This window comes from Rhineura floridana, chromosome 11, assembly GCF_030035675.1.
Source record: "Rhineura floridana isolate rRhiFlo1 chromosome 11, rRhiFlo1.hap2, whole genome shotgun sequence".
In the NCBI taxonomy this organism is placed as follows: domain Eukaryota; kingdom Metazoa; phylum Chordata; class Lepidosauria; order Squamata; family Rhineuridae; genus Rhineura; species Rhineura floridana.
This window is the reverse complement of record NC_084490.1, coordinates 13,290,374-13,304,655: the sequence shown is the minus strand read 5'-3', so window position 1 is coordinate 13,304,655 and position 14,282 is coordinate 13,290,374. Positions and strand designations below refer to the sequence as shown.

General features: G+C 45.0%; 1 protein-coding gene across 1 annotated transcript; it reads left to right on the top strand.

Annotated features, from left to right (window-relative positions):
• Positions 1–7,246: 7,246 nt before the first annotated feature.
• Positions 7,247–12,924, top strand: LOC133366264 (C-type lectin Cal-like). Its single transcript, XM_061589175.1, has 5 exons — positions 7,247–7,313; positions 9,011–9,102; positions 10,645–10,785; positions 11,499–11,613; positions 12,633–12,924. Exons 1-5 carry the CDS (start codon positions 7,247–7,249, stop codon positions 12,698–12,700), a joined length of 483 nt encoding a protein of 160 aa, XP_061445159.1. The 3' UTR covers positions 12,701–12,924.
• The last annotated feature ends 1,358 nt before the right edge of the window (positions 12,925–14,282 follow it).

The following is a 14,282-nucleotide window of genomic DNA, read 5'->3' as shown; positions in this document are numbered from 1 at the left end:
CTAACCAGAGATCACTTGCCTGAGTCGCCTTCCCATCCTGAGGGACTAGGATGGCAAAAGGTCTGGAATCCAGGGCCTATGAGGAATGGTCGAAAGAGCTGGGTATGTTTACTGAGAGAAGAGAAGACTAAGGGGAGGCAAGGGCAGCTGTCTTCCAATATGAAAGGCTATCACACAGAAGATGGGGCAAACCTGGATCACATCCACACCATACATTTAAAGCAGTCTTATATCACTTTAACAGTCATGGTTTCCCCTAAAAAATCCCGGGAACTGTAATTATTTAAGGATGCTTGGAACTGTAGCTATGTGAGGGATCTCCTAACAACCCTTGCCTCTTACTTTTCTGGATAGAGAGTGGTGTTTAGAAACTAGCCTAGTATACAAAGGCAAAATGTACATTCATTGCTCCACCCATCACTAAGATGTGGCCCTCAGAAGGTACCCCAGAAGGGAATGTAGCCCTTGGGCTAAAAAAAGGTTCCCCTCATAGTCACTATAACAGTTCCTTGAGGCCTGAAATTTGTGCTAGAAATGTCACACAAAGGGTTAACCAAGATCTTGCTTACCTTACACAGCTGTTGTGTGTGAACACTATAATAATATAGTGAATAGTCTGCAGCCTGATGGCACAGTTCTTCTGCTGATGCTAAACAGGTCTGGCCCAATAGGTCTGCCTGGGGGGCAGATGGCCTGGAAGATGCATGTGCATCTCCCCATGCACTTACAAAGAAGAACAGTGTCAAAGAATAATCACTCAAATGTACATGATGTGACATTTAAAATAATGCACGGTTATAATTACCTAATGCTCTTTACATCCTGTTCACGTTAATACAGCTTTCAGATACCATATTGGTAAGGAGGAAATATCACACACTTCTCTTGTCCCTGTTTTTTTTCAAGGACAGCCCTTCTTTTCTGGCTCTTTGCTAAATCACTGCCCATGTTTTCTCCCCATTTTCCTGTTTTTTCTGGTGGTGGAGGGGGAAAGAAGATGGCCCCTTGCCAAAATCTGCTGGCTCCAGCCTCTGACCCCATAATTTTATCCAAAATTAGCCTTCTAAAAATTAAAAAAGGGAGGGTGTCACAAAAGATAAGAAGACCAAGCTCATTTTGCTTACCCGCACCCTATTCACTGAGCACTAATTTGTTGAGGAGTGGTGGCAGGGGGTGCACCTTTTAAAAAAGTTTGCTAATGTGCAAATGCATGGCATAGAATGTGCTATACGCACTAGCTTCTCTTCCGGAAATGCAAGTAAGAAAAGCCCTGCTGGTTTAAATGAAAGGCCCATGTAGTCACCAATTTGTTACCAAATTCTTCCAAGCTACACAGGAAGTGAATTGGACTGTGAAAGACCAACCAATTGTGTTTGCATTTTGCATTTTGACAAATTTGAAGGGCAGTACAATATCTCAGAGAGGAGGTCAGGTCTCCTGCTCTCCCTAGTACATTCTCTATAGCTGCCCAATTTCCCTGGTTTTTAAAGTTTGATCAAAATATTTGTTGGCTATAGGTACATAAACCTCAAGGGTTTTTTTTTGCCTATTAGTGAATAATTGTCATCTGCTCACACAGCTGTTTCAGGGCCAAAGTAGGTATGAAATTAAATGCATGACTGCATTTAATATTTCTAGATAGCCACATGGGATGATCTGGATTGGGACCATAGTTCAAACACATACTGTAGTCCCAATGAGCCCCCCCCCAAAAAAAAACCCACAAAGACTTTACAAGCATTAAAAGAGATGTTTTCATTGCCAACAATGTAAGCTTTGCTTTGGAGCTCATAGAAGCTGAAGAGGGGTGCAATTTTGATAGAGACCACAGCAGGGAGGAAAAGTTAACCCCGTTTCTTGAGTGCCATGCTTCCAATCCACCCACCACCACCGCATATATAAGTGCAGAAGGGAAAAAACTATAGACACATTAAATGCAATCATGCATGGAACATCACATCTAATGTGGCCCTTAAAAGCCCTTGCTCTTCAGGACAGGGAATGACAAAATGGATGAAATACTACATACTGAAGAGAGAGAGAGAGTTCATCAAACATAATAGTGGGGAACATTCAGGCTGTGATCCTTGGTGCCAGAGTACAGGGTGCTGGAAGTACACAAGGGTGCCCCCATTTTCTACAATGAACCATTGAAGGATACGAAATATGGAAGTGGACAGTCCTCATATCCACTGGCTGCCCTTGAAAATGAAATGCACTGCCTTCAAGTAGATTCCGACTTAGGGCGACCCTGTGAATAGGGTTTTCATGGTAAGCGGTATTCAGTGGTGATTTACCATTGCCTTCCTCTGAGACAGAGGCAGTGACTGGCCCAAGGTCACCCAGTGAGCACATTTCTACAGCAATTTACGGGCTCGTTTGTTAATCCTCATGAAAATCCATCAATGTTTTAGTGAGAATTTCTCCTAATATATCCATTTTGTATGTAATTTCAATTCATATGCACACTTTTGCAGCAATTTCCCCCAATATACATTTTTGTATGTTATTTTCATGAATGTATGCATTCTATCCACACTTTCCCCCTTGTATATATATATATGTTTGTCTCTCTGTTTGGAGAACTGCATCACCAAATTTGGGGAAGTGCAAATTTTGAAGGATAGTTGTATTTCATTTCACGTATTTGTGTTGAAAAGTGTGGTTTAGGTAGTTTCTCATTAAAATGCAAACAAATTCAAATTCCTCCCCCCTCCTTAATTGCCCTCTAGTAAAAAAGCAGCATTGGACTTGGTCTCAAAGGGCAACCAGTACCAGCACCATAGATTTTTACCAGAGCTTGGAAAAGTTACTTTTTTGAACTACAACTCCCATCAGCCCAATTCAGTGGCCATGCTGGCTGGGGCTGGTGGGAGTTGTAGTTCAAAAAAAGTAACTTTTCCAAGCTCTGGTAAAAATCTATGGTGCTGGTACTGGTTGCCCTTTGAGACCAAGTCCAATGCTGCTTTTTTACTAGAGGGTAACTTGGCAGGGCAGCACAGGCAACAGTGCAACAGAGCTGAGCAGAGCAGGAGGAACAATCTCCTAGAAAAATGTTTTCAGGCACATAAAACATTGCCTTGGAAAGGCGCAACAGGGATGAGGTCACGTACCAAAAAGCAACAATTCATGATAAATAACAATAGAGAGGTTGTATGTTTTTGAACTGCACCACTTCAGACTTCACAAGTGTTGAGCCTCGGCTCTCCCTGAAGGAGCAGGGAGGAGAGAGGCATGAGTTTCAGGTGCCTCAGCTGCCAGAAGGCACGGAAGGCCCAGGAGTTGTTGTGTCTGCTCGGCACCTTGGGGTGGGCAGTGAGTCTGAACTCCAGCCAGTTCCCACGGGTGGCGCGAGCTCCGAAGAGGAGAGTGCGCTGCCTCCAGTTGTTCCTGAGGACCCGTCAGGGGACGCCCCAGAGATCGTGCCAACTCCTCCCTTGCCAAGCAGTTCCCAGGTTGCTTCCAGCATGACACCCCCTCCTGACCTCGAGCCTGCAGCCCAAGAGCAGGTGTCTTCCGATGAGCCGTTGGAAACGCACGCCCCTTCACCTCGCGCCCACCGCCGCGAGAAACGGACAGGGCAGAGACAGGACTTGCGAAGGAGTCAGAGATTACAATCGAAAACGTTCCCTACTTAAGCTGGCAGCTCACAGAGGGGAGTCGCTGAGTCAACTTCCTTTACACGCCGCAGAGCATGTCTAGAGTGCAGACAGGGATTTCTAGTGAGTAAGACAGGTTTCTATATGAAGCGCAATGTCTTTGATGTATCCATTACTTAAGCAAGATTTAATTGCACCCGCGTCTCCGTCTTGTGGTTCCAGCTCTGGACGGGACAACAAGGGGCTCATGTGATATGAGTCTGAAGACACACAAAACCACCATCTTGCTGAAGCAAAGTGAATCTGGATCTGGTCAATGGATGGATGGGGAAACACCTGGGAACCATATTCACGACATCCTGAATTTCGTAATAGAAGGGAGACAGGATATAAATATAATATAATAAAATAAAATCGAATGCATGTCTATACATGGTCTGTGGGCATGTGATGCAGCAACCTTGCTAAAGTTAAGGTGGTCCTGATCTGGTACGTTCAGGAATGGGAGACTGCCTATAAAATTTATGTATGCTACCTTGAATTCCCCAGTGGGGGAATAATTAAAGACAAGGTGGGTAATAAAGAAATACTAAAAGGGGTGGAGAACCACGGCACATAGAAAAATAGCATTTCAGGGTGGAAGACAGACTCGAACCCTTTTCCTTTACATGCAAGTCTTCTATGTGCAGGGATTTTATTTATTTTAATAAAAGAGGGGTTACAGAGATGGGGCACCTCCTGGCCCTCAACTGTTGCTGGACTACAACTCCCATCATTCCTTTCCAATAGCCATTCCCTGGCAGGGGTTGATAGTGTCTAACAGCATCTGGAGGGCCACAGCTTCCCCGCCCGCCTAGAAGTGAACCAAGCAACTACCTGGGATGAAATGAGGAAAATGAGTAAGTCCTTTCATGGCTGACACTGAATGTTATTTCCCTCATTCTCCTTTCAATTTGGAAACCAGTTATTTTTCAATGCACATTTTCTCACCGCATTTATCAAAAAATGCACAATGCCCTTTCTGCAGTGCTGACGGCTGGCAATACAAGCCGCTTTCCACTGGTTTGACCCAGGTTTATGCAAAACTGAAGGTGGACCAGGATTTCCTTGAAGGATTTAGCTCCCCTTCGTGTTGCACCATCTCTGCCCAGGGTCTATATAACAGTGGACCAGAAAAGGTGAAACCATCAGAGAGGATTGTAGCTCAGCTTTAACCACATCTGTCCACCCAGGGGAACGGCATCCGCAAGGTGAGTGGTTGAGGAGATGATGAGAGGGTCCCTGCAGGCTGTAGGTCAAGGGCAGGGAAATGTTTTCCAGAAAGGGCTGTTGACCCATGGAAAAAGTCAATTGGGGACATCACTGATGGTGGGCAAAACCAGAGTCCAAAGTGAGCGAGGTTTGCAGCATTCCACCTCTCTTTCTGTGCCACTCCAATTCTCCCCACATCCCATTTTTGCAAGCTGCATGTGGGCCCCAGGCCGCAGGTTTCCCACCCCAGCCGTAGAGTGTGGAGAATTGTTTTCAAAGCCTTTGAGGTAGGGTGATGGGTTCACAAATGAGATCTTGCAGTATGTTACAGCAGTAAGGGCCATAGATAAGCAGTAGAGCACCTGTCTTGCATACAAAACATCTCAGGTTCAATCCTTGGCATCTCCAAGCAGAGTTGAGAGAGACCCCTGCCTAAACTCCTGGAGCACTGCTGCTGGTCCATGTTGACAATACTGAGGTAGAAATACCAATGATCTGAACCAATGTTACACAGAGCTACCTACGTTCCTATGAAGTCTTAAATTAAAGCAGAAGGGATGACATTTTACAGCCCTGTCATTAAACAAAGTGGCGATCAACTTACTGTACAACAGAACTGATGTGGAACTTGAACTTTCAATAGAGGCTTAGCTTAGAAAAGCAACCCTTAACTGATTGACTGATTTTGTTACTGGTGAAAGTTAAAATACTGAATAATAAACATGGCCATGAGACAGCTGGTATAGCACAGTGGGGAGGAGAGCCTGGCTGGGAGTCCAGAGTCTGTGAGTTCAAATCCCTGCTTGTGTCTCCTGGGTGTCAAGGGCCAGCTAAAGATCACCCCCACAGGGAGTGGCACCTGTGCAGCCGTGGGCAAGCTGCATAGTCCCAAGGAGCCCAGTTGCCCCCCAGCTGGCAGTTGCGGACAGGAAGGGGCTGACTTGTGGAGCTGTGGCAAGCTGAGCAGGCCCTAGCCAGCTGTGGAGGACTAGCCTCAGGGGGAGGCAATGGTCAACCCTCTCTGAATACTGCTTACCATGAAATCCCTATCATAGGGCAGCCATAAGTCGGGATCGACTTGAAGGCAGTCCATTTCCATTTCCAAGCATGGTCATACACGACTTAATTTCAGCGTATACTTAGGAACATAGAAGTTGCCTTAGACCAAATCAGACCACTACTCCATCTAGCTCAGTGTTGTCTACCCTGACCGGCAGCACCTCTCAGGGGTTTCAGGCAGGGGACATTCCAGGCTATACCTGGAAATGCCAAGGCTTGAACCTGGGACCTACTGCACACAGAACAGATGCTCAGCCACTGAGCTATGGCCCTTCCCTAGAAATGTGAAGGGTGTCTTTGGCAGGCATGCGTTTGCAAACATGTATCTTACAGATACACTTGTCTGAGTGTGGCTCCCTCTCTTGAGCAGATAAAAGTCAAAGGCAAACCCTGGTTTCTTGGAATGGAGTGAAATGAGCCTTAAAAGGGTTCGCTGCCAGGTGTTTGTTTCTTGCTACACTGCAGTATATAGAAACACACAGACATGCTTCACTAGAAAAGACAATAATGCTGGGGAAAATAGAAGGGAGTAGAAAAAGAGGAAGGCCAAACAAGAAGGCTTTGATTTGGATTCCTGCATTGTGCAGGGGGTTGGACTTGATGGCCTTATAGGCCCCTTCCAACTCTACTATTCTGATTCTATGATTCTAAGAGATGGATTGATTCCACAAAGGAAGCCACAGACCTGAACTTACAAGATCTGAACAGGGTGGTTTATAACAGATGCTACTGGAGGTTGCTGATTCATAGGGTCACCATAAATCATAATTGACTTGAAGGCACATAACAACGTATCTGGTTGTATACAAAATTAGCACATACTTCACTGTAGGTTTCCTTCTAAAAGGAAGGGCCTGATGCAATTAAAGTACATGGTGCTGAGTAACTTATTTACTTCCCTGGCTTTGTCACATTAGATCAGGTGTGAGGAACCTGTGGCTCTCCAGATGTTGCTGAACTACAATTCCCATCATCCCTGGCCATTGGTCATGCTTGCTGGGGCTGATGGGAGCTGTAGTTCAGCAACATCTGAAGGGACAACGGTTTCCCGCAATGATGGCATTAGATGAATGTCATTCGCTAGATGCACCTCTTGAACTTACTGTACTCTTCACCTGCGAAGGTCAACCAGAAGATGCAGCAAGAATGGCTAGTTTCCATGCTGCTGCCATTGCCTGCCAGAAATCAATGATAAGTTATTTTATATAGGAAGCCTGTATTGACTGTAATATTTTATTCAACTCTGATTTTATGTATTTCATATGGGGTTTTTGATTTATTTATGATATCTATGTACTGGTCTGTGACAAAATAAAATTTTACTTACTAACCAGAAGATGGGTCTCTTCACCTACTTCAGCCTTGGATTCTTCGGGTTCCTGGTCTTCAGTGCTTTCCTGGGAGGTGAGTCTCCTCAACAAATATCAACATTACACATCCCCTTAAGAAGCAGACTTGAATCACTACTGATTTCAGATATCAACCAATTAGTCTTTTCAGCACACAAAAAAAAGTATCAGGCTCAAGCTGTCCTTAAATCCTAGTGAGTCTTTGGCTGCATACGGGCCATATATTTAAAACACATGTCTTCCTCCAAAGAATCTTGGGAACTGCAGTTTACCTTTCGCAGAGCACTGCTTCCCAGCATCCTCAACAAACTACAGTTCCCAGGATTCTTTGGGGGAAGTCATAAGCTTTAACTGTATGGTGTGTATGCAGTCTTTGTGGTGCTGTGATTACAGTAGCCTTTCCCCAGCCAGTACTTCCAGATGTGGTTGGACTATAACTCTCACCGTCCCTCAGCATTGTCCATGCTTGATGGGGCTGATGGGAGTTGGAGTCCAGTCACATGGAGGGCACCAGGTTGGAGAAGGCTAAAAAGTCTTGGACTGGGGAGGGAAACAAGCTTCAAATCCTCACATAGCCATGAAGCTCAACTGAATAAACTTGAGCCAGTCACTCTCAGCCAAACCTACTTCACAGGGTTGTTGTGATGATGAAGTGGGTAGAGAGACATGCACGCTGCTTTGAGCTCCTTGACGGAAAGTCGGGATATGAATGAAATAAAAATTAGTTAGGCAGTGTCAGATTTGCAAGTCATGCATGTCTATACAGCTAAATCTCTCACATTCGACCAAAGGGAGAGGATGGTTTAAACTAGGCTGTTGTTATTATAAAAATATCTGAACGTTTTCAAAGGAATCTCAGAGATAAAGTGATTAAAGGAGCTTTTATAATCATGGACTTATAATTAATATAATCTTGAAGGGGAAGAAGGGCAAAATATCCCTCCTCATCCCAGATTGTTCATATCTGTACTATCAAATCCAGTCTGGTTGAAGCTTCTGACCTCAATTTTGTTACTTAGAAAAGTAGGCAGAAGTGTCTACCCATGAGTTATCTTCATGAGTAAAAGCTCTCACCTTTCCTCTGGAGCACTTAGCATGCAGAAAAGCCCATGTCCCTTGCAGAGTACTGTTAGTACTGACTTCCCTGTAGCAAAACTGAAGAGTGCAGCCCAAATTAAGCTCTATTAGAAGGGCCACCAATCTTGTTGGTCCCGCGGGCACATTTGCAAGGTGGAGAAGCTGTCGTGGGCACCACACACACCCTGCAACCAAGCACACGCTGCAGCCCAGACTATCAGCTACAACAAAATGCTTCTCTCAAGCCAAATTTCAGTGGAAGGAGGGGATCCACGAAAAGCTTCTGTGGGTATATCTGCACCCACAGACACCATATTGCCTGTTGTTCCCAAGACACAGCCTTGGAAAACAGTTGGTGTGCCCAACAGCAGAAAGATGTTCTGGCTGAGGGTTGTCTACTGGTGAGAATGTACAAATGAGAATCACCCTGGATGTTTGAGCTGTCGGGGACCAAATGGTCATCACTGAAGCAAAGTGGGAACATTCCGGCACAGATCAACCTATTATTTCCCCAACAGCAAACACCGTGATCCATTAGATCCTGAGCACGGATGCACACAGCTCATTGCATGAAGCAAGTCACCAATTATCTAGCTAAAATTAGGGTTTTCTTCCTCAGTGGAGAACATTCTTTAAATGCTTCTAAGCTGTTCTCCTGTTTCTTTCTCCGTGCAGCCGAGGCTGATACCTGCGCCAGGGAGTGGCTGCAAAACCAGGGCAACTGCTATGCGTATTTCAATGCTAAGTTGACGTGGCAAGAGGCTGAGGTAAGGAATGCTTAACACCCGACCCATGAGAGGAAGAGGCTGTAGCTCAATAGTAGAGTTTTGCTTTGTATGCAGAAGGTTGCAGGTTCAACCCTTGGCACCTCCAGGCACGGCTGGGAGAGAACTGGGGAGTCGCTGCTAGTCAGTATAGACAACACTCACCTAGATTTTGTATTGTTTTTATCGGGGTATTTTTATATTTGTGTTTATTTTTGGTAAGCCGCCTTGAGGGCCTTTTGGCCAAAAGGCGGAGTAGAAATAAAGAACAATAATAATAATAGATAGCCCAGCATGGATGGAAAGATTTGTCTGTTTCAGTTCTCTCAGTTTCTCATTTTTCCAGCATTAGTTCTCTACGTATCTATAGCAATCTGCATTTTAAAAAAAAAAAAAAATCCTCATGAAGATTCTCCACCATTTTAGTGTGAATTTCTCCAAATAAAGACATTTTTGTAGGCAGTTTTGACAAAGGTACACATTTTGCAAGCCATTTCTCATCATTTCATGCCTTTTTGCAGGTTATTTTCACTTGTGTATTCATTTTTATGCACAATTTCCCCTAATACATGCATGTTTGTAAATGTTTAGTTGGCGAACTGCATCACAAAATTCAAATAAGTGCGAATTTGGAAGGATGGCTGTGTTTTGGTTCTCATGTTGTTTTGGACATTGCGGATTTGATAAATTCTGCTTGAAATGAGGACTGAATGGAAACTCTCACCCATCTCTATGGCCCAGTGGCCTCGCTCAGTATAAAGCAGATTCCTGTATCTTGACACCCTTCACGTCCCGTCTCCTGTCTAGCTTAAGATTGCCATCAACGATAATCTGTGAAGTTGATTGAAGTGTTTTAAAAGCATCCCTCAAAATGTGAGAATGTTTGAAATTTTACAACGTGGAAGTCAACATTTAGAAAGCTTCAGTCCTGCGCCAAACCTGTTGGTTGGATATGCACGTAGGAGAGGGGATCTTCTTTTTTTCTTTCTTCCTCCTCAGACTGTGGGCCATTAAAACAAGAACTGACCTGAAATTTCTCCCTCACCTCTACCTGTTAGTGTAAAAATGTTGAATTTGAGATGTTGGTATGTAACAATATTACCTTAAAACTCACCATCAAGACTTGTGCTTCTTAGGCTGAGTATACACCATATATCTAAAAGCATATTGAAAGCACCTCCCCAAAGAATCCTGGGAACTGTAGTTTCCCAGCACCCTTAAACTACATTTCCCAGAATTCAGAAGGGTGCCTTATATGTGCTTTAAATGTATGGTGTATGCAGCCTTTGACATATTCCTCAGATTAGTTTTTTAAAAAAGAGTCTTTGAAATTCCACAAAGGTAAATTCAAATCTGTACAGATCTGTGCTAATCCTGTTGATAGGTTATGATAATAGGGTTAAAACCGGAGCTTGGAAAAGTTATTTTTTTGAAATACAACTCCCATCAGCCCCAGCCAGCATGGCCACTGGATTGGGCTGATGGGAGTTGTAGTTCAAAAAAGTAACTTTTCCAAGCTCTGGTTAAAACCTTCTTTCCATCTAGATTGAGTGTCAGAGCTACGGCCGTGGGGCACACCTTGCCTCTGTCCTCACTAAGGCAGAGACGCTCTTGGTGGCCGAGCACATCTCCACTTACCAGCAAGAAATAAGTGACGTCTGGATCGGGCTCCACGATGTCCGGCAGGTGAGCATCTCCCATGTGCTTCATTTGTTCCTGGTTATCATTATTGAGTAGTAGCTCCTTAGCAAAGCCCTTCCTGATCCTGATAATCTCCCAGACTGAATCCCATAAGTACCTCTTCATTCTTTTCAGTGGGAGTCTGTCTACTTTTTGCCATCACACTAGGCATTCACTACTCACTGGCCATCAACGTCTCCAGCTCAGCTTTGCACCGGCCTTCTCACACTTCCTTCATCTCACGGTCAGTTCTGTCTCCTCCCTGCAAACCAAGACATAGAATGGCACTCCATGGCTGGCAGAGGGCCATCGCTCTTGGGTAGGACCATGCAGGAGGTCCCAGGCTCAGTCCCCAGCATTTGCAGACAGGGCAGGGAGAGACCCCTGCCTGAACTCCTGGAGAGCCACTGCCAGTCAGTGTCAACAATACTGAGTTAGATGGACCAATAAAGCAGCTTCCTTTGTTCCTGTGGTTATTGTCAGTGAGCAACAGGCCCATTCCTCCCTTACCTCAATCATCTCTCCCAGATTTAATCCCATACGCTACTTCTCCATTGTTTTCTGTGGGTCTCCTCCTGTCTCCATCACGGCCAGGAACAGCTCCCCACTGGCCAACCTCTCCAGCCAATCTCTGTACTGGTGTCATCCCAAGGGTATCTTCCTCTCGCCAAGCCTGTCATTTCCGTAAGCACATGATCTGTTCTGTCTTGTTCCTGCAGACCAGGAAATGGAGGTGGGCTGATGAATCAACCTACAACTACAAGGCATGGATGACCCACCAGCCGGACAACTTCCGCAAAGCTGAGCACTGCGTGGAGCTGCGACGATCCACGGGTAAGCAAGCCATTGTCAGAGGCTGAGAAATGAGAAGGACATTTTCGGGCAGGGATGGGGAACTTTAGGCCTGGGTGCCGAATGTGGCCCTTCGTGCCACTCTGTCTGGCCCTTGGGACTCACCCTGGCCACACTCCTCAGTGACTCTGCTCTGTGCCCTCATTGTGTGTTGTCGCATGGCCGGAAGGTGTCCTTGAATTCTGATAATGCTTTTGCCTCTGGCCCCGCCCACCACTGGCATGCGGCCCTCAGAAAGTTGTCCAGATGGAAGTGTGGCCCTCAGACTGAAAAAGACTCCTGTCTTAGGGGCACAGTGACTCTGCAGGCCCTGAATGAAATTTAAGACTGGTGCCACAGCCACAGCTTTGAGCCAGGCTCATCCATCCATCTCTCTAATGAGTGGCAATGGCAAACAGATTTGATAGCTACCTCCAAGATGTACCATGAGCTGGAGGGCTACAACCAATCAGTGAAATTTAGTTGCATGTGAACACCATAATTTACACATTTTTTTCTGATAATTAGGTTTTCCAAACTATACCGAGGGCACATTTTCTTTTTTTCCATAGCCAGGGTAGCCAAGGTGGTGCCCTCCAGACATTGACTACAACTCCCATCAGCCCCAGCCAGCAATGCCAATGGTCAGGGATTATGGGAGCTGTAGTGCAAAACATCTGAAGGGCACCGGCTTGGCTACTCTTGTTCTACAGTGTTCTTACACATAAATTTTTAACCTCCGATATGAAAAACTCTTGATGAAGGGATTTACGGATGCTGAGATTGTAAAACAAACTATATCTTTACTCCTTCATTTGGCATGCCTCCATAGTTTTGAATATTAGAATCAGTTCTATTTGCTTTCTTCATTAAAAAAAAATACAAGCATGAGAACTAGAAGCGTATCTTTTAAATTAATGAATGTTCTTTAGAGGTTGACAATATCCTGCAGGCCTCCCCAGTTCAGATTACAGAAAAGCAAAACTGGAGAGCTAACCTTACCCTTATCTTCTGCATCTTAGGTTTTAAACTGTGGAACGACGTGCCATGCAAGAAACTCAACGCCTACATCTGCAAACATGAACTCTAGAGAAGACTGTAGCTCCCAACTCTGCCTGCAACTGGGTCCAACATCAATCAAGAGATCAGCTGATCTGGTGGACGACTCTCTGATGCCATTACCTTCTCCATCCCATAAGCCGAAGACCAGCATGCCATCTCCAAGGAGCTGCTTCTTTTCTCTAAGTCTTCCCTTTAATCCCTTTTTTTGTGTGTGTGGGTGCAGGCACAGTGTAATGTTAATAAAGTCTTTCTTGTGCATATATATTTCCTGGTGCGCTCCTGTCATTCCAGAAGGCTCTCAGTCTGCTCATCCTCCTCTTGGCTAACCAAATGAGTAGAGGGGAGAGATTAGCAGAGGCTCCTGGCTTAGCAAAGACGGGGAAATTTGGATAGGTACTGCAGCTTTCCTCTGCCCTGCATGAGAAGCTACACCAGAGGTTGCCAACACTGGAGGCATTCAAGGGGCAGCTGGACAGCCACCTGTTGGGTATGCTTCAATTTGGATTCCTGCATTGAGTACGGGGTTGGACTTGATGGCCTTACAGGCCCCTTCCAATTCTATGATTCTATACCCTGCAAATGTTGTAGAACTACAACTCCCATCATCCCCAACTATTAGCCATACTGGCTAAGGCTGATAGGGAGTTGGAGTCAAACAACATCTACAGCGCTACAAATCCCCCCTCCCCAGTTTCCCGCCACGACCCTCCTCCTCCTCCGCATCTGACAGCCACGACTTTTTCTTAAGAGCCTTTCTAAGGCATAATTTCATGGCACAATAAACGTTGTGTAGAAGTGCACACATATCTCTTTCCCCAGTTCTCCTTAATTGCTGAATCAGCGCATTTCCTGCCCCTGATGTTCTCTCCTTCACACATCTCTAGGGATGCAATTCAGCCCTACTAGAAACCTTTTGCACCTAGTCCTTGTTGCACGGGGACTGGCTGTGTTTTTGTGTCAGTGGTGAGAGCAAAATCACTCTGCACACCCTCAGGGGGCTCCAAGCAGCTTGTTTGCTGCTTTATTTCCTCCGAGGTGAAAAATGCAATGAAAAATGCAAATTAACTTACAGATGACAATATTTGCAAATGCAAACAAGTGAAAATAAAATTCGGAATTTAAATTTTGGTAGAAGTCAGGGCTCTTTTGCCAATAGTTTCTGCATATGAGGAGAACTTGAATCAGAATGCCCACAGCCTTTCAGAAGGCAATCTGTTCTGATTTTGCAGGCACTCTGTATCAAGGTGTGGCCCTCCAGATGTTGCTGAACTACAACTCCCATCATCCATGGCCATTGGTCATGCTGGCTGGGGCTGATGGGAGATGGAGTCCAACAACATCCAGAGGGTCACAGGTTTCTCATCCCTATGATATACAGTGATCCAAGGAATGGGAGATTGCCTGGGAATATCGGGTGCCGTAGGCTTAGAGGAAGGCAATGGTAAGCCACCTCTGAACACCTCTTACCATGAAAACATTTTGATATATGAATAGATAGATAGATAGATAGATAGATAGATAGATAGATAGATAGATAGATAGATAGATAGATAGATAGATAGATAGATAGATAGATAGATATAAAAGATTCATAGAGGCCCCGTAAATCG